Raw genomic sequence first — 26,580 nt, forward strand, 5'->3', positions numbered from 1 at the left:
GAAATGTTGTTCTCAAACTGTTCGACAATTTGCTCACGCATTTCTTTAAAAAATTGGTGACCCTCGCCCCATCCTTGTTTGTGAATGACTGAGCATTTCATGGAAGCTGCTTTTATACCCAATCATGGCACCCACCTGTTCCCAATTAGCCTGGTCACCTGTGGGATGTTCCAAATACGTGTTTTTTGCCACTCGTGCCAGCTTTTTTGAAACATGTTGCAGGCGTCAAATTCCAAATGAGCTAATATTTGTAAAAAATAACAAAGTTTCCCAGTTTGAACGTTAAATATCTTGTCTTTGCAGTCTATTCAATTGAATATAATTTGAAAAGTGTTTGCAAATCATTGTATTCTGTTTTTATTTACCATTTACACACCTTGCCAACTTCACTGGTTTTGGGTTTTGTATAAAACAAAAAAAATAATAATACAAAAATATAATAATATTTCATTATTTTATATGTTGAGCGCGAATGAGGTACATTTATTTGATTCTCGTTATACTAAACTTTCAAGTGATGTCACACGTTATTTTGAGATTACTGTATATTTTTTCTCCTCATCCTACAGGGTATTCACTGTGTACTCCCACTTGGTCTGGACTGTGTACGTCGTCTGCACAGGGCTGAGATATTCCCTATTATAATCTTCTTTTGTCAGTCTGCAAGCAGTGCACGTAAACTCAGGTAAATGCTTCTTCTTAAACTAACATTTGACACTGATGTACGAGGATGTGACAATTCAGGGAAAGGGATGTTTAAAACTTCTCCATACAGTTACAGTCTAACCAGTGGGAGCGAGCACCTATTTTATTTGGTGCATGTTGAAATGATAAGTGTGACCAGTAGATGGCAGTCAAACATAAGAGATATGTGTATACTGCAATATGACGGCAGTCACACACAAGAGATTCATGTTGACTGTAATATGACTCAACACCAACGTTTTATATGTTCCATTGAAAATATAGAACATTACACACGGCGCTCAAAAATTATTTATAATGTTTAGTACGACTTTGGTAAGCTATGGAGCCGCACCGCTTGATGGATTGTACTGTGCTTCAACATAGGAGTATTATTATGGTGTGTGTATAAGGTAAAACATGATCTGGCATTTTGTTTCACAATATTATGCAACAGCAACTTTTCTTACCTTCTGGTACCCGCTGATGTGTATTTGGGATCTGCATAAGTCCTGAAAAATTTTGCGCGTTCGCCTTTGTGGTCCGTGCGGACACCGTCGTCGATAAGCTCCTTCTTTTTCTCTATCTTCTTGTTATGGGACATTCATCCTCCGCTGTTGCCATTTCTAATATAAAGTAGTGTAAAGTTCTTACTTATATCTGTCAATAAACTTGCCATGAAAGCGCTAAAACATACCGGTGTAGTGAGTTTACATTATTCACCCAAGGAACTTTAGTTATTAGAGGGTTCCGGTCGGATGTTTTTTTTCACGGGACACATTTCCGGCGTTGATGTTGTACTAGTGAGCCACGGATGAGGAGATGCTGCTCCGTTATTGATTGAAGTAAAGTCTGAATGTCATTAAAACAGTTAGCTCCATCTTTTGACACTTCTTCCACTCCCGTCCTTGCACGCTACACCGCTACAACAAAGATGACGGAGAAAAGATGTTGTCGAAGGTGAGCCACGTAAATAAGACCGCCCACAAAACGGCGCATCCTGAAGCGACTGTCAGAAAGCGGCTTGAAGATGATCTGTAAAACATCATTTATGCAACATTTTGACCAAAGAACCACCATCACATGTTATGTAGACCACAAGGAAGTGTTTTACATTTAGAAAAAATAAAAATAAATATGACTCTTTCAATGCGCCCTATAATCCGGTGCGCCTTATATATGAAAAAAGATCGAAAATAGACCATTCATCAGCAGTGCGCCTTATAATCCGGTGCGCCCTATGGTCCGGAAAATACGATGTTGTACCTGTGCTCAAGACCAGTAAACTACTTTAGGATGACATGATGTGTTAAAAACACTAAAAGAGCACACATTTTATTTTTGTTTTAACTTGTTAAAAGCACAAAAGTCCTAAGTTTCATGTTTAAACTATAAAGCTTTTCCCCTTACTATTCCAATTATTTACACATCTTTTTTATTTTTTTTATTCTAACTAAATTCGCCAGAGTAGGGATCAATTGAAGCTGTTAAATAAGAAGATTTGCAGAAGACTTGATTTAATATCCAAACTTTTTCCCAGGTCTAAGCTTCACCGGCACAGCCTGTCGGAGGAGCAGCTGCTGGTGTGTTCAAAGAGCGAAGAGCCGCTGTTGGACAAACTTCCATGTTTGTATCACAAAGTGGCCCCTGACTTGTGGTGTGACCAGAATTCACTGCTGACCAAGTTACGAAGTGTCCTCTCGGTAGAGCAGAGGAAGATTGTATGGGTGGAGCCTGACCTGTGGTAACAAGGATTTATTCAATTATGTTTATGCTTACTATTACCAATAGTTGTAAACATGAGTATGTATCTATGATACTTAAAAAAATAACATTGTGAAACAGAAACACAATGTGATTTAATGTAATTTGTAATAACTATACATGTGCTCACAGTATTTTGCTGACATCTGCACAATCTGATGAGATCCAATTAAAAAGAGTTTGTTTTGAATGATGCTGTCAGACAATGTATTTCTATTTTAAAAATATGGTGATGGAATCTAATTGGCGGATGTTGTACAGGGGCCTCAAGCACTGAGGCGGTGGGGTCCCTTGGTTTTACGAGGTTTTTTTTCTGCTCCTGTCTCTGGCCATGTTCCCCCCACCCCAGCAGACGATGGCGTGGAACACCGCATAGGCCACCACAGTGTATGTTTTAATCAGCATATTCACAAAATTGTTAGCAATATCATGGTCACGCTTTGTTTGAAGCATACTTTGTTAATTACGTTCAAAGGGGTCATATTGTTTTTCTTCTACATTTAAAACACTTTCTTGTGGCCTACATCAGTCCGTGACGCAATTACTACCGGTCCGCACAATCACTGCACATAAGCAGCTAAGCCCGTGACCTTCGATCCCTCAGGCTGTACTAGACTGGCCTGCCTGTAGTCCAGACCTGTCTCCCATTGAAAATGTGTGGCGCATTATGAAGTCTAAAATACCACAACGGAGACCTCCGGACTGTTGAACAACTTAAGCTGTACATCAAGCAAGAAATCATCTTGACGTCCTTAACCAAAGATCATGTTTATTCTGTCCATTGCTACTTGACGTTAATCGCCGGAGCAAAGAGTGTATTATTAATCCGTCATGAGTTTCAAGCTCCAAAGGGTTTATTATTAATCCATCATGAGTTTCAAGCTAAACGACCTTAGTGCCAGACTTCGTGCACCCTACAATGCATTAATAAGTGACGGGGTTTCGGTAGGTAAAAAGGTCGGGGTTTCGGTAATTAAAAACGTAGACGGTTAGTAACTGTCTGGAATTTTAGCGCAAATGATCATTACACCGTTGACTATTACTTCCCTAGTCCAACAAACAAGTAAAAAGACAAGGGCGGTCACGGCATGTTGTTGCCGCAAATATTGGTCAATTTTTTAGGGCATTTCGGCAAACGAAAGGTCGGTCGCGGCCTTTGCCACAGTTGCCGTGGTTAAATTCGAGCCCCGAGTACACCATTATGGATTTAGTTCACCAGGCCTCTTTGCACCCGAGGCTTGAGTTATGAGCTAGTGCTGGTAAACAACGTACAGTATATTTTAGCAGCACTCACCAAATCACCTCCCATACAAAATTAGTTTGAGCAACAAAGGTGTGTGTCAAGAACGTTCTATTTACAAATTGAATTGAATGAGTAATCTTACTCTTGATTTTGATCATATTCAGTAATTATATCTAACCTACCTACAGTTTACTACCTTGACAAATGATATCCCCAGCTTCTACCAACCTAGTCAGGTCCGTTGTGTCCTTGAGCAAGACACTTCACCCTCGTTCCTGATGGGTCGTGGTTAGCGCCTTGCATGGCAGCTCCCGCCATTAGTGTATGAATGTGTGTGTGAATGGGTGAATGTGGAAATAGTGTCAAAGCGCTTTGAGTACCTTGTGTATAACCCATCTACCATTTCCCATGTACTTAGTTTTCTTAAGAACAATTGTACTTGCCAATTCAGGTTCTGTCTAAAGCTCTCCATAGGTGGTCCTTGGTTCTTGGACAATTCCTCTTATACATACCATCAATAATTCGTAGATGGTCCTTGGTTCCTGGACAATTCCTCTTATACATACCATCAATAATTCATAGATGGTTCTTGGACAACTCCTGTTATACATACATCAATAATTTATAGGTGGTCCTTGGCTTCATTGCCAGAAATGCGAACAAAGTCGTGTTGTACAAGGACTGAGTGGTGCGCAGTAGCGTGCCACGAGTAGATTGGAAATTTAAACTTGTAAAAATATACATGTTTGTTATTGTCAAACTATAGTTGGCACAGAAGTCTAATAACACCAAACGGTGGAGGCCGTTTCTCTGAATCATGCGCCTCCAGGTCATACTGGCAGTGAAATGTCTTTGTAGAACAACCGAGTGCCCAGTGGGTATCTCTCCAGCACCCTACTGAGGGACCCCAAGAAGTCCGGGCTGAGCTACCATTTAGTAATTACGCTCCTAAGACAGTCAGGATCCTTTTCAAGACTTTTTGATAAGCCCACACCCGTTTTTCTTCGTACAACTCCATCCTCTATAATTTATATCCACATACAATTCAAGCCTGATTCCATTCCATAGATTTCCACATTTATTTATTATTTTCATGCTTACATTGCCATGACGCTTATCTAAACTGGGCCACATGAGAGAGTAACACATTGAAATCAACATCAGCCACGACTCTTGTCTTCCTTGTCAATGAGCAACTACTTCAGTGTCTGTGTTTTCTGCCAGGGATCGCACAATCTTCCAGAGGGCCCCGTGGTATTTGGGCATCTCTGTCCACACACGGTGAACAATGGTGCTGACTTTGTTAACTAGCTCCAACTCACTCTGCAGAGTCACTTCAAGTGAAGCTGTGGCGACTGGAGTGCCTTCTGTCATTTCCTGAATTTTCTTCGACTTCTTCTGAAATTCTTCCTAGAAGCCAAAACAATCAATCAATTGGAATGGAAATGAATTTGAAAGTATGTGGAAGGATGAGAGAACTGCATGAATGACCATGATGACTGGGAAGTTGAAAAGAAACTGGCTGCGTATTCAATGGAATACTTTCATTAGTACCATGGACGCACCAGAATATAAGGCGCGCTATCGATGAACGGGTCTATTCAGGTCTATTTTCATTCATTTTGCTACTTTTAAACCACTTCCCTGTGTTCTACATCAGTGGTCCCCAACCGGTACCGGTCCGCGGCCGCACAAGAATTTTTAAAAAATTGTTTTTAAATTAAATTAAATCAACATAAAAAACACAATATATACATTATATATCAATATAAATCAATACAGTCTGCAGGGATACAGTCCGTAAGCACACATGATTGTATTTCTTTATGACAAAAAAAAAAAAAAATTAAATCAACATAAAAAACACAATATATACATTATATATCAATATAAATCAATACAGTCTGCAGGGATACAGTCCGTAAGCACACATGATTGTATTTCTTTATGACAAAAAAAAAAAAAAAAAATTAAAAAAAAAAAAAAAAAAAATTAAATCAACATAAAAAACACAATATATACATTATATATCAATATAAATCAATACAGTCTGCAGGGATACAGTCCGTAAGCACACATGATTGTATTTCTTTATGACGAAAAAAAAAAAAAAAAAAAAAAAAATTTAAATCAACATAAAAAACACAATATATACATTATATATCAATATAAATCAATACAGTCTGCAGGGATACAGTCCGTAAGCACACATGATTGTATTTCTTTATGACCAAAAAAAAAAAAAAAAAAATTATTTTTTTTTACTACCCCTCCCTCCCCCGGTCCGTGGGACAAATTTTCAAGCATTGACCGGTCCGCAAGTACAAAAAGGTTGGGGACCACTGTTCTACATAACATGTAATGGTGGTTCTTTGGTCAACGTTTTGCATGGATTGTTTTGCAGACTGTTTTCTAGCTGCTTTCTGACCGTCTCTTCAGGTTGTAGGTCTTATTTATGTGCCAGGGGCCGCCTTAACCTATGGTGGGCTCCTGGGGCCTCAACACCAGTAAGGTCAGTAAGCACAACCAGAATGGATATATACACAAGATGCACCGGGTTATAAGGTACACAGTCGAGTTTTGAAAAAATGAAAGGATTTTGGTTCCTGAGTGCGCACATTTTTGACAGTGTAGTGCTGTCCCTAATCGATTACTCTCATTAGGCACTTACCAGATTGATCCTCAGCATCATTATTTTTAGCTCATCCCTCCCCTTTTACCACATACCTAAGGCCTGGTTCACACCAACGGCGCTTTGCTCGCCGCTTTAAAGCGCGGCAAGCGCATTTTTGTCAATTTTCCCACGAATATCCCGATCTCCGAAGTAATGTTATGCTTTGATACGCTCTGATACGAATTATTTCCCGCTTTGTTACCGTTCCTCGCGATTTGATGCCGCTTTGATCCCGCTTTGATACGCTTTAAATCACGCTTTGATACGTTTTATTACGCTTTATTGAACTTTATTACGCTTTGATGCGATTATTATTTTGTGAATTTGATGAATAAATTGCGTGTGCACACATAATATAATAAAAAAGAGAAGTATGACAAAAAAATAAGAAAAAAATGTGAAAAACTCAGTATACTAAGTTTTCCCCACATTTTTTAGATTTATCTATTTATTTGATTTCTCTTTTTGTTTTATTATATACAAGATAAAACACATAATGTAATAAAAAATAGAAATATGATAAACAAATAAGTAAAAAAAAAAGTGAAAAACTCAGTATACTGTTTTCCACACATTTTTTATATTCATTTATTTTTTCAATTTCTCTTTTTTTTCCGATATATTATGTTTTATATCTTCATTTCTTTTATTTCTTTGTCATCTTAATAAATATCTATCTTTCATTTCTTATGCTAGTTGACAATAATAAAAGGCATTTCTTTTAAACGTAACATATTCTCTTTATTATTAAGGAAGATGTTATCAACATGTACAGCAAGCAAAACAGTGCACTGCATTTTGTAAGACTAAATGTAAGTGCGGAAGTGCACCAATTGAGACACAGCCTAGTGTTCTTTTTTTTGTTGAAAGAAGCTATGAAGCTGATGCAAAAATATTCCCCCCACACCTACAACTTACACTATATTGCCAAAAGTATTTGGCCACCCATCAAAATGATCAGAATCAGGTGTCCTAATCACTTGGCGTATAAAATCAAGCACTTAGGCATGGAGACTGTTTCTACAAACATTTGTGAAAGAATGGGCCGCTCTCAGTGATTTCCAGCGTGGAACTGTCATAGGATGCCACCTGTGCAACACATCCAGTCGTGAAATGTCCTCGCTCCTAAATATTCCAAAGTCAACTTTCTGCTTTATTATAAGAAATGGAAGAGTTTGGGAACAACAGCAACTCAGCCAGGAAGTGGTAGGCCACGTAAACTGACAGAGAGGGGTCAGCGGATGCTGAAGTGCATAGTGCCAAGAGGTTGCCGACTTTCTGCACAGTCAGTTGCTATAGAGCTCCAAACTTAATGTGACCTTCCAATTAGCCCACGTACAGTACGCAGAGAGCTTCATGGAATGGGTTTCCATGGCCGACCAGCTGCATCTAAGCCATACATCACCAAGTCCATTGCAAAGCGTGGGATGCAATGGTGTAAAGCACCTCACCACTGGACTCTAGAGCAGTGGAGACACCTTCTCTGGAGTGATGAATCACACTTTTCCATCTGGCAATCTGATGGACGAGTCTGGGTTTGGAGGTTGCCAGGAGAACGCTACATTTCGGACTGCATTGTGCCGAGTGTGAAATTTGGTGGAGGAGGAATTATGGTGCGGGGTTGTTTTTCAGGAGTTGGGCTTGGCCCCTTAGTTCGAGGGAAAGGAACTTTGAATACTCCAGGATATCAAAACATTTTGGACAATTCCATGCTCCCAACCTTGTGGGAACAATTTGGAGCGGGCCCCTTCCTCTTCCAACATGACAAAGCAAGGTCCATAAAGACATGGATGACAGAGTCTGAACCCGATAGAACACTTTTGGGATGAATTAGTACAGAGACTGCGAGCCAGGCCTTCTCGACCAACATCAGTGTGTGACCTAACCGATGCGCTTTTGGAAGAATGGTCGAAAATTCCTATAAACACACTCCGCAACCTTGTGGACAGCCTTCCCAGAAGAGTTGAAGCTGTAATAGCTGCAAAAGGTGGACCGACATCATATTGAACCCTATGGGTTAGGAATGGGATGGCACTTCAAGTTCATATGTGAGTCAAGGCAGGTGGCCAAATACTTTTGGCAATATAGTGTATCTAGAAAATTGGTTCTGGTTCATTTCATTTGACACTTTCCTGAGATAGACGAAAATGAACGAAGATTTAGAACATGAATAAGCCAAAATACTTACATGGCCCTCCTGAAGTTCCCTGATCTCCTGTGAATACTCTTTCACCAGCTGAAACATACATACTCAATTCAAGGTAATTGCACAACAGCTCTCGGTGCATGTATGACAACATTCGCCAACCTTTTGCGTGTCTTTGATCTTCCGTCGTAAGCCGTCGTTCATGAGATGCAGCTCACCCTTTATAACGATCTTTTTTGTACTGCGAGCTAGGACCTCGTTGCGCTCTATGATGTTTCCCCTCCTTTCCACGACTGCTACACTGTCCCGGAGGAGCGTCTCCCGCTGCCTCATCAACTGGCTGAGCCACCGCTGCAGGATAAAACACAGATGCACAATAGCCCATAAACATTTTAATAAAATGTTAATCAGTAGATTGTATAGATCAGTTGTTCATACACTACCGTTCAAAAGTTTGGGGTCACCCAAACAATTTTGTGGAATAGCCTTCATTTCTAAGAACAAGAATAGACTGTCGAGTTTCAGATGAAAGTTCTCTTTTTCTGGCCATTTTGAGCGTTTAATTGACCCCACAAATGTGATGCTCCAGAAACTCAATCTGCTCAAAGGAAGGTCCGTTTTGTAGCTTCTGTAACGAGCTAAACTGTTTTCAGATGTGTGAACATGATTGCACAAGGGTTTTCTAATCATCAATTAGCCTTCTGAGCCAATGAGCAAACACATTGTACCATTAGAACACTGGAGTGATAGTTGCTGGAAATGGGCCTCTATACACCGATGTAGATATTGCACCAAAAACCAGACATTTGCAGCTAGAATAGTCATTTACCACATTAGCAATGTATAGAGTGTATTTCTTTAAAGTTAAGACTAGTTTAAAGTTATCTTCATTGAAAAGTACAGTGCTTTTCCTTCAAAAATAAGGACATTTCAATGTGACCCCAAACTTTTGAACGGTAGTGTACATAAAAGATAGCATATCTTTACCAAAACAAAGCACCTCTACAGCACTCAGGACATCCCCAGAACCGGTCTATATCTTTATATTCATCTTAGTCTTAAGCGGGTCTTAACCTGGGGTCCTAAATGCCAGGTATATGGGCTAATATATATTACTGCTTTATTAACGGTAATTTGGAGAGCTTGGCTTTATGTGCTCCTGAACACACTCTTTATAAGAGAGTATTCATAGTTGGCTGTGACACACGAGCATAGAAGGCCCTCCATTGTACATCTGTAGGTCTTTACCAGGATCCAGGAGTGCTGCCGGCTCCCTTCACATTTTCTTCTACAGCAATCACTTGTATTGTAGTGTTGACAAATAACTGAATGTCTCTACGCTGTTTCCATGAGTTGGGAAATTGTGTTAGATGTAAATATAAACGGAATACAATGATTTGCAAAACATTTCCAACCCATATTCAGTTGAATATGCTACAAAGACAACATATTTGATGTTCAAACTGATAAACTTTTTTTTTTTGTTGCAAATAATCATTAACTTTAGAATTTGATGCCAGCAACACGTGACAAAGAAGTTGGGAAAGGTGGCAATAAATACTGATAAAGTTGAGGAATGCTCATCAAACACTTATTTGGAACATCCCACAGGTGAACAGGCAAATTGGGAACCGGTTTGGTGCCATGATTGGGTATAAAAGTAGATTCCATGAAAAGAAAGACCATCCGGATTGTTATAGGCGTAAAAGTTGAACAGCCAGCATCTGTGATGGTATGGGGGTGTATTAGTGCCCAAGACATGGGTAACTTACACATCTGTGAAGGCACCATTAATGCTGAAAGGTACATACAGGTTTTGGAATCCAAGCAACGTTACCATGGACGCCCCTGCTTATTTCTACAAGACAATGCCAAGCCACGTGTTACATCAACGTGGCTTCATAGTAAAAGAGTGCGGGTACTAGACTGGCCTGCCTGTAGTCCAGACCTGTCTCCCATTGAAAATGTGTGGCCCAATATGAAGCCTAAAATACCACAACGGAGACCCCCGGACTGTTGAACAACTTAAGCTGTACATCAAGCAAGAATGGGAAAGAATTCCACCTGAAAAGCTTCAAAAATGTGTCTCCTCAGTTCCCAAACGTTTACTGAGTGTTGTTAAAAGGAAAGGCCATGTAACACAGTGGTGAACATGCCCTTTCCCAACTACTTTGGCACATGTTGCAGCCATGAAATTCTAAGTTAATTATTTAATACATCTGAATATTTACTGCCGTACATACTTTTCTAGATTTGATCATATGTCTATTTTTTAAGAGGAACGCCATGCAAAATTAAGCCCCTGATCTTTGCTGGCCACTGAGTATTCACGCTTAGCTTGTCCCATTATTTATTTTCCACTGGATTACATCAGTTTCACTGACATGGTGGATTAATTGTCTTATTTTGAGTTGTATCTTTTGTTTATGCTAGATGGTGATATAACGTAACCTGACTCTCGCCAGATCCTTGTAGTTCGCTGAGCTCCACACAAGGATCTGGGCTCCAGGGCAATGCAAACTCCTTCGAGATAGCAACAAAATAATGAACCAATCAGGATCGTTGGGCGGGATTTCATAGATGTGACGCAGCGCCGAAGAGTCTTGTTTGATCCAAACAACAATGGCGGCACGGAGCGAAGAGTCGTGTGCTGACATTGATTCTGCTATTGCAACTGTTTTGCGACATCGATCGTCTACTGACATTACTGCGTTGTTTCAGTAAAAGTTCTCTAACTTTTCGCTCTGTCGTTCTCCAATATGTCGGCTGTTCTGTTTAGGATTTCCCAGCGTCGCTCTCATCAGCGTCACGGGTTGATTTCGATGTGAGTGGTTGAAGTAGCACGTCATTCAAGATAACGGATAAGTGGTTTATCCAATCACATACAATGATTTTTTTTTACAAGGCCCCGCCTTCTGAAATAAATCTATTGAGAAGTCCCAGATCCTTGTGTGGAGCTCAGCGAACTACAAGGATCTGGCGAGAGTCAGGTTAGATATTACGACTATTAATCTAAAACACTTCATTGTGATCTACAAAACATGTAATTGATTCACAGACCATCTTCAAGCCCTTCTCTACCCATTGCCCCATCAATCATATTGTAGTTTTTAGTTTCACACTTCTGTATCGAGTCTACCAACAAATATGAATTGGAACTTTACGCTACTTTAAAGGCCTACTGAAATGAGATTTTCTTATTTAAACGGGGATAGCAGATCCATTCTATGTGTCATACTTGATCATTTCGCGATGTTGCCATATTTTTGCTGAACGGATTTAGTGGAGAACATCGACGATAAAGTTCGCAACTTTTGGTCGCTGATAAAAAAGCCTTGCCTGTACCGGAAGTAGCGTGACGTCACAGGTTGTGGAGCGCCTCACACCTGCACATTGTTTACAATCATGGCCACCAGCAGCGAGAGCGATTCGGATCGAGAAAGCGACGATTTCCCCATTAATTTGAGCAAAGATGAAAGATTTGTGGATGAGGAAAGTGAGAGTGAAGGACTAGAGGGCAGTGGAAGCGATTCAGATAGGGAAGATGCTGTGAGAGGCGGGTGGGACCTGATATTCAGCTGGGAATGACTACAACAGTAAATAAACACAAGACATATATATACTCTATTAGCCACAACACAACCAGGCTTATATTTAATATGCCACAAATTAATCCCACATAACAAACACCTCCCCCCTCCCGTCCATATAACCCGCCAATACAAATCAAACACCCGCACAACACACTCAATACCACAGCCCAAAGTACCGTTTACCTCCCCAAAGTTCATAAAGCACATACATTTCCCCAAAGTTACGTACGTGACATGCACATAGCGGCACGCACGTACGGGCAAGCGATCAAATGTTTGGAAGCCGCAGCTGCGTACTCACGGTAGCGCGTATCTAACTCAAAGTCCTCCTGGTAAGAGTCTATGTTGTCCCAGTTCTCCACAGGCCAATGGTAAAGCTTGACTGTCATCGTTCGGGAATGTAAACAATGAAACACCGGCTACGACGTAGCCGCTATGTGTTTGTGTTGCTGCAGCCGGCTGCTAATACACCGCTTCCCACCTACAGCTTTCTTCTTTGCTATCTCCATTGTTCATTAAACAAATTGCAAAAGATTCACCAACACAGATGTCCAGAATACTGTGGAATTTTGCGATGAAAACAGACGACTTAATAGCTGGCCACAATGCTGTCCCAAAATGTCCGCTACAATCCGTGACGTCACGCGCAAACGTCATCATACCGAGACGTTTTCAGCAGGATATTTCGCGGGAAATTTAAAATTGCACTTTACTAATCTAACCCGGCCGTGTTGGCATGTGTTGCAATGTTAAGATTTCATCATTGATATATAAACTATCAGACTGCGTGGTCGGTAGTAGTGGCTTTCAGTAGGCCTTTAAATCAAAATGGCAACAGGATTTTAGTATTGAGTCAGTCAGTCAGTACTGGAGAAGACCTGGTCCCACTAAATGTCGAACTCAAGCTATCTACCTCCATACGATGGATGTCGTCCTTCATTATTTGGATGTCTTCCTGACCCTCTTCCACAACTAAACGGGTCTCTTTCATTAGATGGGTCTTCTTTTCCCACAGCATGATCTGACGCCTGTAATGAACATGAGCATAGGCATGGATACAGATATTGCTCAGTAGGGGTGGAATATCATGCATTTATAATCAGATTTTTCCGTTCGGTACAGTGGTACCAAGGGAGAGAGGATGTGTGTGTGTAACACATCTACTCGATAAACACATGCAGTACCATGCCTGTTACTCCCTTGCTTTATCCATGGCCGCCTTAATGCACGGGCTTACCTGGGCTGAAGCTCAGGGGCCGCCACCCAATCAGGGCCCCCCAATTTTGACACAATGATTGGTGTTCATAGCTGTCAATCACAGACAGATCTGCTTTTGTGTCATGATTGTCTACTTGCTGCCTGTTCAGTGGCCTTGGGGTTAGAGTGTTAGAGTGTCCGCCCTGAGATCGGTAGGTCGTGAGTTCAAACCCCGGCCGAGTCATACCAAAGACTATAAAAATGGGACCCATTACCTCCCTGTTTGACACTCAGCATCAAGGGTTGGAATTGGGGGTTAAATCACCAAAATGATGGTGCGCGGTCACCTCCCAGGGGGTGGAACAAGGGGATGGGTCAAATGCAGAATAAATTTTACCACACCGAGAGTGTGTGTGACTATCAGTGGTACTTCAACTTTTTTAACTTTAACTTGCTCTCTTGGGTGAGTTGTCTTTTCCTACTGCATACCTAGTTTGCAGGTGTGAGAGGCGAGTGCCCTGACACTGAGCTAAAAGCCCAGGCCATCTCCTGGACCGCCAGCACTATTCTTGAATTTGACTGGACTCTTGTTACACACGTCTGCATACTTGCCAACCTTGAGACCTCCAATATCGGGAGGTGGGGGTTAGGGGGTGTGTGTGTGGGGGGGGGGGGGGGGGCATCGTTTGGGGCGTGGTTATTTACAGCTAGAATTCACCAACTCGAGTATTTCATATATATTTTATATATATATATATGTATGAAATACTTGACTTTCAGTGAATTCTAGCTATATATATATATATATATATATATATATATATATATATATATATATATATATATTATATATATATATATATATATATATATATATATATATATGGAATAGCCTTCATTTCTAAGAACAAGAATAGACTGTCGAGTTTCAGATGAAAGTTCTCTTTTTCTGGCCATTTTGAGCGTTTAATTGACCCCACAAATGTGATGCTCCAGAAACTCAATCTGCTCAAAGTAAGGTCAGTTTTGTAGCTTCTGTAACGAGCTAAACTGTTTTCAGATGTGTGAACATGATTGCACAAGGGTTTTCTAATCATCAATTAGCCTTCTGAGCCAATGAGCAAACACATTGTACCATTAGAACACTGGAGTGATAGTTGCTGGAAATGGGCCTCTATACACCTATGTAGATATTGCACCAAAAACCAGACATTTGCAGCTAGAATAGTCATTTACCACATTAGCAATGTATAGAGTGTATTTCTTTAAAGTTAAGACTAGTTTAAAGATATCTTCATTGAAAAGTAAAGTGCTTTTCCTTCAAAAATAAGGACATTTCAATGTGACCCCAAACTTTTGAACGGTAGTGTATATATATATTTATTTTATTTACATAAAAGAAATACTTGAATTTCAGTGTTCCGGTGGCTATCCATTAGATGGCAGTATTGTCCTGTTTAACTTCTCCGTTCATGATGAGTATATCATTTCGGCCACCGTGTTCAATGGAGAAGTCTGTTCTACATATTTACAGGCAACATACACCTTCCCCTTCGAACTGTCCTGGATGAACTGAAATTCTTGTTTCCATTCGTTTGAATTCGTTAGGCAAGCTGTTTATATTGTGGGAAAGCGGACGTGAGAACAGGCTGTCCCCACTCAGTCTCAGGTCCGCATTGAGCTGGAGGGGGCGTGGCCTCCAGCTCCGGCTGAATACCGGGAGTTTGTCGGGAGAAAATCTCTGCCGGGAGGTTGTCGGGAGAGGCGCTGAATACCGGGATTCTCCCGCTAAAAACGGGAGGGTTGGCAAGTATGCACGTCTGTAAGGTGTTGTTGAGGTTTGGGAGGTGCCCCCAAAAACCCCTAAGGCTGCCATGACAAAGTTAATCAAACCAGGACCTTAATGCCGGCTTATGTACTTAACCATGATTATGGTGTACCGCTATACTGCTATTTATGAGTAATTAATACAAGTGGTACACGCATGAATCCATTTGAAGTTGATAAAAAGGAAACAAATTCGGCAAAAAACTGACTCAGCCTCCACCAGACTGCTGAGAAGTTTCTCTTTTTCTTCCTGGGTCTTCTCCAGTTTTACCTCCATTTCTATGGACTGCCGCTCTGCCTCCTGAACACATTATGCAAGATTAGCATTTTGGCAACAATCGATTGAAATTGAAAATATTAAGTGTGAAGCTGCAAGGTCGTGCCTTAAGTTCATGAAGGAATTTGGTTTCCATGACCATATTCTCCTGTTCTAAGGCTTGGCGCAGCTGAGTGTTCTTGCTAAGAAGAGTGTTGAGCTTCAGCAGGTCTCTTTGAAGCATCTTATTGCTCTTATCTATGTCGCTTTCCTCACGGTGCATGACCTCAAGATGACCTTTAAATCAGTGTTAATCAGGAATTGGGATTTGCATGCAGTAACTATCTAAGTGAGTTTCACAACATATTAGACGTACACTCCAGGTAGATCTTCTTCTGGCGGATCACAGTGAGTTTTGCCTGCAGTTTGTTATATTCCTTGCTGTGTTCCTGTATCTCCAGGGTCAGTCCCACAAGCATTCCTTGATGCTTCAGCCACAGCTGCTGATCTTTCTTGATTTTTAATGAAACTTCATCAATCTGAGTCTTTATTCCCTGAACCTTAATTTGCAGAGGACTCAGGTCTTCATGCTGGGAACACAGACATTCAGCCATATTAGTGTTTCTAATAGATGTCTAATATAGCTCTAAATTACTGCTTTTTGATCAAAATAATTGGTTTCTTACCCCAGTGCGCGCTGCAATAAGATCAATTTTTTTGTTTATGTTTGCGACGGTGGTCTGTTTCTGTCCGATGAGTGCATCAATAGAAGAACTGTTTGTCTGGTTCGATTGTACCACTTTGTTGTACTTTGTGATCTCCTCATCAAGCCCCTTCTGAGTTCGGGACAAGTTTGCCAGTTTCTCACTGATTACATTGCTCTGGAGTGCAGCCGCCATAACGGAACTCTCCAAATGCCATAGCTGGAAGATCTAATAAGAGAGATGGAATGAAGAAAATGAGTTAAATGGCACATTCACATTTGCAGAGTGGTTATGTTATTACTATGGTTAAATTGGGTTAGGGTTAGTTAATGTTGCTGGAGACTAACTCCATCTGCAATATTTTCACAGTTAAATTGAATGCTGTACAAATATGATTATAATCTAATGGTAACCCTTCTGACTTCTGTCTGAAACTCCTAAAAAAGTTATACTCAAGGTAAATTGTCCAAATGTTATCCTTAAAACAGTGGAAGTAGAGGCATGGCGGACCTCTTTGCTTCATGTTGTCATGATCCGTGGTCCGGATTATGTTTTTGTTATGTTCTGTTAGTTTTGGACTCTTTTATTTCCTGTTTGACACCTGAGTTTGTTTTAGTTACCATGGCTACTTATGATTTTCTCCTGCCTCTGGTGTTCGGGACGCGCACCTGCTTCTAATCAGAGGACTATTTAAGCCTGCCTTTGCCAGTCAGTCGTCCTGGCGCCATTGTTGGTTTTCATGCCACAGTTTCGTGTTTGTTCTATGCCATAGTTAATGCTATTGGTTTCATGCCACAGTTTTGACAAGAACAAGAAAGTTTGATCATATTACGCCTATACTGGCTCACCTGCACTGGCTTCCTGTGCACTTAAGATGCGCCTTTAAGGTTTTACTACTTACGTGTAAAATACTACACGGTTTAGCTCCAGCCTATCTTGCCGATTGTTTTGTACTATATGTCCCGGCAAGAAATCTGCGTTCAAAGAACTCCGGTTTATTAGTGATTCCCAGAGCCCAAAAAAAGTCTGCGGGCTATAGAGCGTTTTCTATTCGGGCTCCAGTACTCTGGAATGCCCTCCCGGTAACAGTTAGAGATGCTACCTCAGTAGAAGCATTTAAGTCCCATCTTAAAACTCTATTGTATACTCTAGCCTTTAAATAGACCCTCTTTTTAGACCAGTTGATCTGCCGTTTCTTTTCTTCTCTCCTCTGCTCCCCTCTTCCTTGGGAGGGGGAGTTGCATAGGTCCGGTGGCCATGGATGAAGTGCTGGCTGTCCAGAGTCGGGACCCCGGGTGGACCGCTAGCCTGTGCATCGGTTGGGGACATCTCTGCGCTGCTGACCCGTCTCCGCTCGGGACGGTTTCCTGCTGGCCCCACTATGGACTGGACTCTCGCTGATGTGTTGGATCCACTGTGGACTGGACTTTCACAATGTTATGTCAGACCCACTCGACATCCATTGCATTCGGTCTCCCCTAGAGAGGAGGGGGGAGGAGGTGGTTACCCACATATGCGGTCCTCTCCAAGGTTTCTCATAGTCATTTACACCGACGTCCCACTCGGGTGAGTTTTTCCTTGCCCGTATGTGGGCTCTGTACCGAGGATGTCGTTGTGGCTTGTGCAGCCCTTTGAGACACTTGTGATTTAGGGCTATATAAATGAACATTGATTGATTGATTGATTGAGTTTTGTATTTGTTCTATGCCATAGTTAATGCTAGTTGTTTCATGCTAGTTGTTTCATGCTACAGTTTCGTGTTTGTTTCATGCCACAGTTTCGTGAGGTTCATGTCTATAGTTTCATGTCCTAAGTTTTTGCCTTAGCTTCCGCGTGCGATAGGCACGCTTGCCTTCGGGTTGTTCTCTGTTTTGTATCTCGTTGATTGGAAAAATGGAAAAATGTTGATTCCCGTTTGGAATCAACATTTTTCCAAAACAAACACACTTACCTTTTTTTAATCACTTCTAAAAGCACAAAAAGTTAGTGTACAGTGGGAAAATGTTGCTTAGACATGAGAATGCCTTACCTTCTCTTTCTTGAGAGAGGCTTTCTTGTTGGTCAGCCGCTGATAGTGCTGAGCAGCCTTGCTGTCCATGAGCTTCTGCAGCATCCGGGTCATTATTCCTTCTTCTAACTCCAGATGCTTATTTTTGTTTTTCTCCAGCTTTCTCCTCTGATCAGTCAACACAGTCTGAAGACCAGTGTCTTCCTAAAACAAAGAGAACAAAATAAATTAACCTCTTGAAAAAACAACTTACTTATTTTCTTTTTTAAAGGGGACGTATTATGCAAAACCAACTGTTTTTACCTATTGGAACGTGTTTTATGTATTTAGGACCTGATTGATTGATTGATTGATTGAGACTTTTATTAGTAGGTTGCACAGTGAAGTACATATTCCGTACAATTGACCACTAAATGGTAACACCCGAATAAGTTTTTCAACTTGTTTAAGTCGGGGTCCACTTAAATTGATTCATGATACAGATATATACTATCATATATACTATCATCATAATACAGTCATCACACAAGATAATCACATTGAATTATTTACATTATTTACAATCAGGGGTGTGGAGGGGGGGGATATGGACATCAAGTAGTGGACATAGAGAGAGAGAGAGAGAGAGAGAGAGAGAGAGAGAGAGAGAGAGAGAGAGAGAGAGAGAGAGAGAGAGAGAGAGAGAGAGAGAGAGAGAGAGAGATCAGAAGGCATAAGAAAAAGTATCTGCATTTGATTGTTTACATTTGATTATTAGCAATCCGGGGAGGGTGTTAGTTTAGGGTTGTAGCTGCCTGGAGGTGAACTTTTATTGCAGTTTTGAAGGAGGATAGAGATGCCCTTTCTTTTATACCTGTTGGGAGCGCATTCCACATTGATGTGGCATAGAAAGAGAACGAGTTAAGACCTTTGTTAGTTCGGAATCTGGGTTTAACGTGGTTAGTGGAGCTCCCCCTGGTGTTGTGGTTATGGCGGTCATTTACGTTAAGGAAGTCGTTTGACATGTACTTCGGTATCAGGGAGGTGTAGCGGATTTTATAGACTAGGCTCAGTGCAAGTTGTTTAACTCTGTCCTCCACCTTGAGCCAGCCCACTTTAGAGAAGTGGGTAGGAGTGAGGTGGGATCTGGGGTGGAGGTCTAGAAGTAACCTGACTAGCTTGTTCTGAGATGTTTGGAGTTTAGATTTGAGGGTTTTGGAGGTGCTGGGGTACCAGGAGGTGCATGCGTAATCTGCATCCGTCCCTCACATTTGAAATCAAACCACACACATTTGAAATCAAACCATAGAGCCATTGCAGAGATATATACAGAACAATCTTGCCTTCCTTCATACAACCTCCAAACAAGTGGTTTGGAATTTGCTCAATTGGTGACGTCAAGGTATATCTCCTTATATGGTAAAGTTTTGCCCGAAGAGTTTTGCGCGATTGTAGTCCGACGTTGTAGACAATAAGTTCCTTCTTTTTCGCTATCTTCTTGTTGTGGGGCAGACTGGCTCATACATGCACATGCATCCGCCGCTGTTGCCATTTCTAATAAAAAAGTAGCATATAGTTCTAACTTATATCCGTCAGTAGACTCGATATGTAAGCGCAAAAAATTACAACATGGCGGTAAGAAAACGCATTCAAAGTGGAGGCACCTAAATAAGACCGCCCACAAAACTGTGCATCCTATAGAGATGATCAGAAAGAGACTTGAAGATGGTCTGTAAAACATAAGAAACTAGCAGCCTGCTCAGTGGCCTTGTGGTTAGAGTGTCCGCCCTGAGAACGGTAGGTTGTGAATTCAAACCCCGGCCGAGTCATACCAAAGTCTATGAAAATGGGACCCATTACCTCCCTGCTTGGCACTCAGCATCAAGGGTTGGAATTGGGGGTTAAATCACTAAAAATGATTCCTGAGCGTGGCCACCGCTGCTGTTGGAGACATCACAGTCATCTTTGTTGTAGCGGTGTAGCGTGCAAGGACGGGGGTGGAAGAAGTGTCTAAAGATGGCGCTAACTGTTTTAATGACATTCAGACTTTACTTCAATCAATAACGGAGCAGCATCTCCTCTTACGGAAACAACAATACCGGAGATGTGTCCCGTGAAAAACCGTCCGACCGGAACTCTCTTATAACGAAAGTTCCTTGGGTGAATAATGTAAACTCACTACACCGGTATGTTTTAGCGCTTTCATGGCGAGTTTACTGACAGATATAAGTAAGAACTTTACACTACTTTATATTAGAAATGGCAACAGTGGAGGATGAATGTCTCATAACAAGAAGATAGAGGAAAGAAGAAGCTTATCGACTACGGAGTCGGCACCGACTACAAAGGCGGACGCACGCACATTTTCAGGACTTATGCAGATCCCAAATACATATCAGCAGGTACCAGAAGGTAAGAAAAGTTGCTTTTGCATAATATTGCGAAACAATACGCCAGATAATATGTCTTACCTTATACACACACCATAATAATACTCGTATGTTGAAGCACAGTACAATCCATTGAGCGGTGCAGCTTCATAGCTTACCAAAGTCGTACTAAAACATTTTGATGGATTTTTGAGTGCCGTGTGTAATGTTCTATATTTTAAATGTAACAAAATGTTGGTGTTGTTTACTTGAGTCATATTGCAGTCTACACATATCTCTTATGTGTGACTGCCATCTACTGGTCACACTTATCATTTCGCCATGTACCAAATAAAATAGTATCGAGGTCGGTAAGCACAACCAAAATTATTCCGTACATTAGGCGCACCGGGTTATAAGGCGCATTGTCGAGTTTTGAGAAAATTAAAGGAACATAAAAATTAAAAAAAATGCCAGCAGACACTAAAACGCATCAACTGAATTGATTTGTATCAATCCCATAAGTTGTGAAATAGACGATGTGTCTACTATTTTTATTTTTTACCTTCCAAAATGTTAACAACACACGCAGGGCGGAGGATTTTCGCCTGTCAATCATCTGTCTGTGCAGCGTGTGCACCGATCCTGCAGCCGCGGGTGGAACTGTCAGTCTGCACGTCGTTCTGACCCCGTGCTAAATCAAATATTCAATTGTGCTCATATAATTATTATTTATATCTGCACCTTCTCGCAGTTTGTAAGCGTTTTGATGAGCAGCACACATTTTGCATACTAATGAAGACTTAATCTGCTGACTTAGCAGACGCAATCTACTCGGAACACGTTTTAGTGGATCAGCTTTGCATGTGTTTTAGTACATTAAATACGGTCCCATATGTTTCCCCATTAGTTGAATAATGAATTATAGTTAGTGAAGCCTTCTAAGAGGCTTCAGTCTACCTTGGTGAGCTCTGCGAGGATGCGCTCCGTCTCCCCCAGAGCACGGACGTAGGTGCTGTACTGGGCCTGCAGAGCTTCATGCTGAGCCTGTTTTTGATTGATCATCTTTTTGGAGACATCACAGTCCATCTGGGAGCAGTTCAGCAGCATAGTCAGCGTCTCGCTCCTCTCCTGCAGCTCAGAAATGGACTTTTTGTTGCCTTCGATCTCTCTGTCCAGCACGATCACTTGATGCTCGGCTATGCTGTGAGAAACAGGTGGCGTTTATGTCAAATTTGATCAAACTTACTCATACATTTCACAACATGGTAAACCAACAGCGGGTACAAATAATTTGGGCCCAACGAGTTTAGTCCCAAAGAGGCTGACTCAGAAATCACAAAAGAAAGCAAAGTTGGTGTGTGAGACCAATCAGTATATACCCTATTTTCCGGACCATAGGGCGCACCGGATTATAAGGCGCACTGCCGATGAATGGTCTATTTTTGATCTTTGTTCATATATAAGGCGCACCTGATTATAGGGCGCATTAAAGGAGTCATATTATTATAAAATGTTTTGTAAATGTAAAACACTTCCTTGTGGTCTACATAACATGTGATGGTGGTTCTTTGGTCAAAATGTTGCATAGATTATGTTTTACAGATCATATTCAAGTCGCTTTCTGACAGTCGCTTCCGGATGCGCCGCTTTGTGGCCGCTCTTATTTACGTGGCTCACCTTCGACAGCGTCTTCTCCCCGTCATCTTTGTTGTAGCGGTGTAGCGTGCAAGGACGGGAGTGGAAGAAGTGTCAAAACATGGAGCTAACTGTTTTAATGACATTCAGACTTTACTTCAATTAATAACGGAGCAGCATTTCCTCATCCGGAAACAACAACAATCATTGGCTGTAAAATATAACATCTGTGGAGGTTCATTCCCAGACCTGTCCTGTCAAGGATGGCTAAAAAAAAAAGCCCTAAAAATGTCTGTGGTGAGCCACACAGTCCAGGGTTCCAACCTCTGGGCATCGGTTTTCTCAGGGTGCTCCGCTTTCCTCAACATAAAAAAATAAAAAGTACTTAATTGAAGACCGTCCGATCGGAACTCTCTAATAACTAAAGTTCCTTGGGTGAATAATGTAACTCACTACACCGGTATGTTTTAGTGATTTCATGCCGAGTTTACTGACAGATATAAGTAAGAACTTTACACTACTTTCTATTAGAAATGGCAACAGCGGAGAAGGAATGTCCCATAACAAGAAGATCAAGGAAAAAAAGAAGCTTATCGACTACGGCGCGCAATTTTTCAGGATTTATGCAGAACCCAAATACAAATCAGCAGGTACCAGTAGGTAAGAAAAGTTGCATTTGCATAATACTGCGAAACAAAACGCCAGATAATATGTCTTACCTTATACACACACCATAATAATAATCCTATGTTTAATGCGCCGACAATCCTTCAAGCGGTGCGGCTTCATAGCTTACCAAAGTCGTACTAAAACATTTTGGTGGATTTTGGAGCACCGTGTGTAATGTTCTATATTTTCATTGGAACATTTAAAATGTTGGTGGTTTACTTGAGTCATATTGCCATCATAGTTCAGCCTACACTTATCTCTTATGTGTGACTGCCATCTCCTGGTCACACTTATCATTACACCATGTACCAAATAAAATAGCTTCAAAGAGGGTAAGCTCAACCAAACTTATTCCTTACATTAGGCACAGCGGGTTATAAGGCGCACTGTCGAGGAAAAAAAAAAATTTTTAAGTGCGCCTTACAGTCCGGAAAATACGGTACTGTACCCTACAACAGCCAATTGTAAAATTTGCTGCATTTTTGTGGCTGTTTTGATGACAAAAGAAGCATGTTTGGAAAGCATTCTCACCGTACAGCCTCCTGCATTGTGCCAAATTCTTCATCTTGTCTCCTCATACTCAGCAGGCTGCTGTTCCACTGCTGCAGCAACTGTTTCTGTGCCATCGCCAGAGATTCCATTTGCATTTCAGCCTAAACACACATACATATTTGCAGGGTTATTCTGTCTGTCTTTGCAACCTAACCCCTGCAATCGGTTTTGTACTTTTCCTTTTATCTATCTTATGTACCATTTAGCCACTAACAGCTGTTAAAAAGGTAAATAAAACAAAGCAAGCAGTTTCCCAATATTTTTGCACAATACTGTATATAACAAAGTAAACAGGTGTGTACAAAAAACATTGCCTTCAGATACAAGTCAGATACAAATAAATACCATACAGTAACCCCACTATATAACTCCAGTTGCAGTCAGATGTTTACATTTGATGGAGAACAATAAACAAATAAATTAATAAATATTATATATACTAAACAAAAATATTAACGCAACACTTTTGTTTTTGCTCTCATTTTTCATGGGTTGAAATCTAAAATGTTTACCGTATTTTTCGGAGTATAAGTCGCACCGGCCGAAAATGCATAATAAAGAAGGAAAAAACATATAAGTCGCACTGGAGTATAAGTCGCATTTTTTGGGGAAATGTATTTGATAAAACCCAACACCAAGAATAGACATTTGAAAGGCAATTTAAAATAAATAGTGAACAACAGGCTGAATAAGTGTACGTTATATGAGGCATAAATAACCAACTGAGAACGTGCCTGGTATGTTAACGTAACATATTATGGTAAGAGTCATTCAAATAACTATAACATATAGAACATGCTATACGTTTACCAAACAATCTGTCACTCCTAATCGCTAAATCCCATGAAATCTTATACGTCTAGTCTCTTACGTGAATGAGCTAAATAATATTATTTGATATTTTACGGTAATGTGTTAATAATTTCACACATACGTCGCTCCTGAGTATAAGTCGCACCCCCGGCCAAACTATGAAAAAAGCTGTTACTTATAGACCGAAAAATACGGTACTCTATACTCAAAATACCAATTCCTCTCAAATATGGTTTACAATCTGTCTCAAGTTGTGTTAGTGAGCATTTCTTCTTTGCGAAGATAATCCATCCCACCTCACAGCTGTGGCATATCAAGATGCTGATTAAACAGCATGATTATTGCACAGGTGTGACCAGGGGTGCAAACTAACTTTTTGACCAACTCGCCAAGTGGCTAGTAGGTGAAAAAACATACTCGCCAACCATATTTTTTACTCGCCAAATGCCAAAACAAACTATTTCCTTTACCATTGTATTCCGCCATGTAGAAGTGTTCACGTCACATTAAAACCAATTCTACAACCAACCAGGGGCCACAGTATAGTATATAGAGTATATAGATTCTTTTTTTTACTATCCTATGAAACTAGAAGCAGGACGCATGATGCAGTGCAGATAAGATTTTAAAAGATCTGTATTCAATAAAATTTAAGTAATATACAAGTTTTACAGTGCATTGATTGCTACAAAGAATAAAGAAATAGTTAAATATTTTTCAACATTGTCTGGATATTTACATTACAAAACATGATGTTGTTCTTGACAGTCAGCCAGTCGCGTTTTTTCCCTGCATCGTCGTATAGCCACTTCGTCTGAAACTTTCTCCCCCCAGTTCCAGCGCTGGTCGGTTTGGGTTTCGCAGCATTCGCATCGCGACCCCCCTCCTCCTCCTCCTCCTCCTCCTCCTCCTCCGTCCGTGCCTTTTTAGCTATGGGTTTCAGGAAGCGCCACATAACGATAAGATTTATAGGCTTAAGGCTAGGAAGAATGATTGTTAGCTATTAAGACTCGAGTAACGTTACCGGTACACTCTGTGACTGTCGCCTGAGAGATATCCCTGTAGTGCGCGCTCTAAGCTAACTACTAGGCTAGCTAACTGCCGTCTCTTAGCAACTAGTCTACGGAACGTCGAACGTGACATCACAACAAATATGTGCTTGGTAAAATAATGATCTCCGTGTTGCTTTAGGTACCGGTAAGCGCTGCATTATTGCTGTTGTGAACCTCACTTTTTCAACTCGCCAGCGTGGCAAGTTAGGCAAATATTTTACTCGCCAAAGCTAAAAATAGCTCGCAAATGGCGACTGGCGAGTGTTAATTTGCACCCCTGGGTGTGACCTAGGCTGCCCACGATAAAAGGCCACTCTGAAATGTGCGGTTTTGCTTCATTGGGGGTCTGCGGGGGTCAGAAAAGCAGTCGGTATCTGGTGTGTTCACCATTTGCCTCACGCAGCGCAACATATCTTCGCATCGAGTTGATCAGGTTGGTGATTGTGGCCTGTGGAATGTTGGTCCACTCTTGGCTGTGCGAACTTGCTAGATATTGGCAGGAACTGGAACACGCTGTCGTATACGCCGATCCACACCATCCCAAACATGCTCAATGGGTGACATGTCCGGAGAGTATGCTGGCCATGCAAGAACTGGGATGTTTTCAGCTTCCGGGAATTGTGTACAGATCCCTGCAACATGGGGCCGTGCATTGTCATGCTGCTACATACGGTGATGGTCTCGAGTGAATGGCACAACAATGGGCCTCAAGAGCTCGTCACGGTATCTCTGTGCATTCAAAATGTTCACTTGCGTTCGTTGTCCATAACATACGCCTGGCCATACCAAAACCTTACCCCCACCATGGGCCACTCGATTCACAACGTTGACATCAGCAAACCGCTCTCCCACACGACGCAACACAGGCTGTCTGTCATCTGCCCTGAACAGTGAAAACCGGGATTCATCCGTTAAAAGAGAACACCACCCCAACGTCCCAGACACCATCAAATGTGAGCATTTGCCCACTCAAGTCGGTTACGATGACGAACTGCAGTCAGGTCGAGACCCTGATGAGGACGACAAGCATGCAGATAAGCTTACCCGACACGGTTTCTCAGTTTGTGCAGAAATTATTTGGATATGCAAACCAATTGTTTTGGCTGGTCTCAGAAGATCATGGAGGTGCACCTGTTGGATGTGGAGTTCCTGGGCTGGTGTGGTTACACGTGGTCTGAGGTTGTGAGGCCAGTTGCATGTACTGCCAAACTCCCTGAAACACCTTTGGAGATGGCTTATGGTGGAGAAATGAACATTCAATGCACGGGCAACAGCTATGGTGGACATTCCTCCATCAAAACTTGCGACATCTGTGGTATTGTACTGTGAGAGTGGCCTTTTATTGTGGGCAGCCTAAAGCACAATAACTCCGTGCAATAATCATGCTGTTTAATCAACAACTTGATATGCCA

General features: G+C 41.3%; 2 protein-coding genes across 6 annotated transcripts in view; one reads left to right on the forward strand and one right to left on the reverse strand.

Moving 5' to 3' along the window:
• Positions 1-2,621, forward strand: part of card14 (caspase recruitment domain family, member 14) — a 69,266-nt gene extending 66,645 nt beyond the window's left edge. For all 5 annotated transcript variants that reach the window (XM_062032363.1, XM_062032359.1, XM_062032360.1 and 2 more), the window contains 2 exons: positions 570-685; positions 2,225-2,621. In XM_062032363.1, the coding sequence (XP_061888347.1) occupies positions 570-685; positions 2,225-2,432 (324 nt within the window). In that variant the 3' untranslated portion in view covers positions 2,433-2,621. The remainder of the gene's footprint in view (positions 1-569; positions 686-2,224) is intronic.
• Positions 2,622-4,768: 2,147 nt separating this feature from the next.
• LOC133639364 (coiled-coil domain-containing protein 40-like) overlaps positions 4,769-26,580 on the reverse strand; it is a 53,962-nt gene continuing 32,150 nt past the window's right edge. The window contains exons 9-19 of the mRNA XM_062032619.1: positions 23,283-23,404; positions 21,405-21,648; positions 18,118-18,300; positions 16,071-16,316; positions 15,761-15,974; positions 15,512-15,681; positions 15,338-15,429; positions 13,018-13,132; positions 8,674-8,862; positions 8,554-8,601; positions 4,769-5,101 (exon numbers count right to left, since the gene is read on the reverse strand). Of these exons, the coding sequence (XP_061888603.1) occupies positions 4,877-5,101; positions 8,554-8,601; positions 8,674-8,862; positions 13,018-13,132; positions 15,338-15,429; positions 15,512-15,681; positions 15,761-15,974; positions 16,071-16,316; positions 18,118-18,300; positions 21,405-21,648; positions 23,283-23,404 (1,848 nt within the window). The 3' untranslated portion in view covers positions 4,769-4,876. The remainder of the gene's footprint in view (positions 5,102-8,553; positions 8,602-8,673; positions 8,863-13,017; positions 13,133-15,337; positions 15,430-15,511; positions 15,682-15,760; positions 15,975-16,070; positions 16,317-18,117; positions 18,301-21,404; positions 21,649-23,282; positions 23,405-26,580) is intronic.

The sequence above is a fragment of the Entelurus aequoreus genome, linkage group LG22, assembly GCF_033978785.1.
Source record: "Entelurus aequoreus isolate RoL-2023_Sb linkage group LG22, RoL_Eaeq_v1.1, whole genome shotgun sequence".
NCBI classification, from domain to species: Eukaryota; Metazoa; Chordata; class Actinopteri; order Syngnathiformes; family Syngnathidae; genus Entelurus; species Entelurus aequoreus.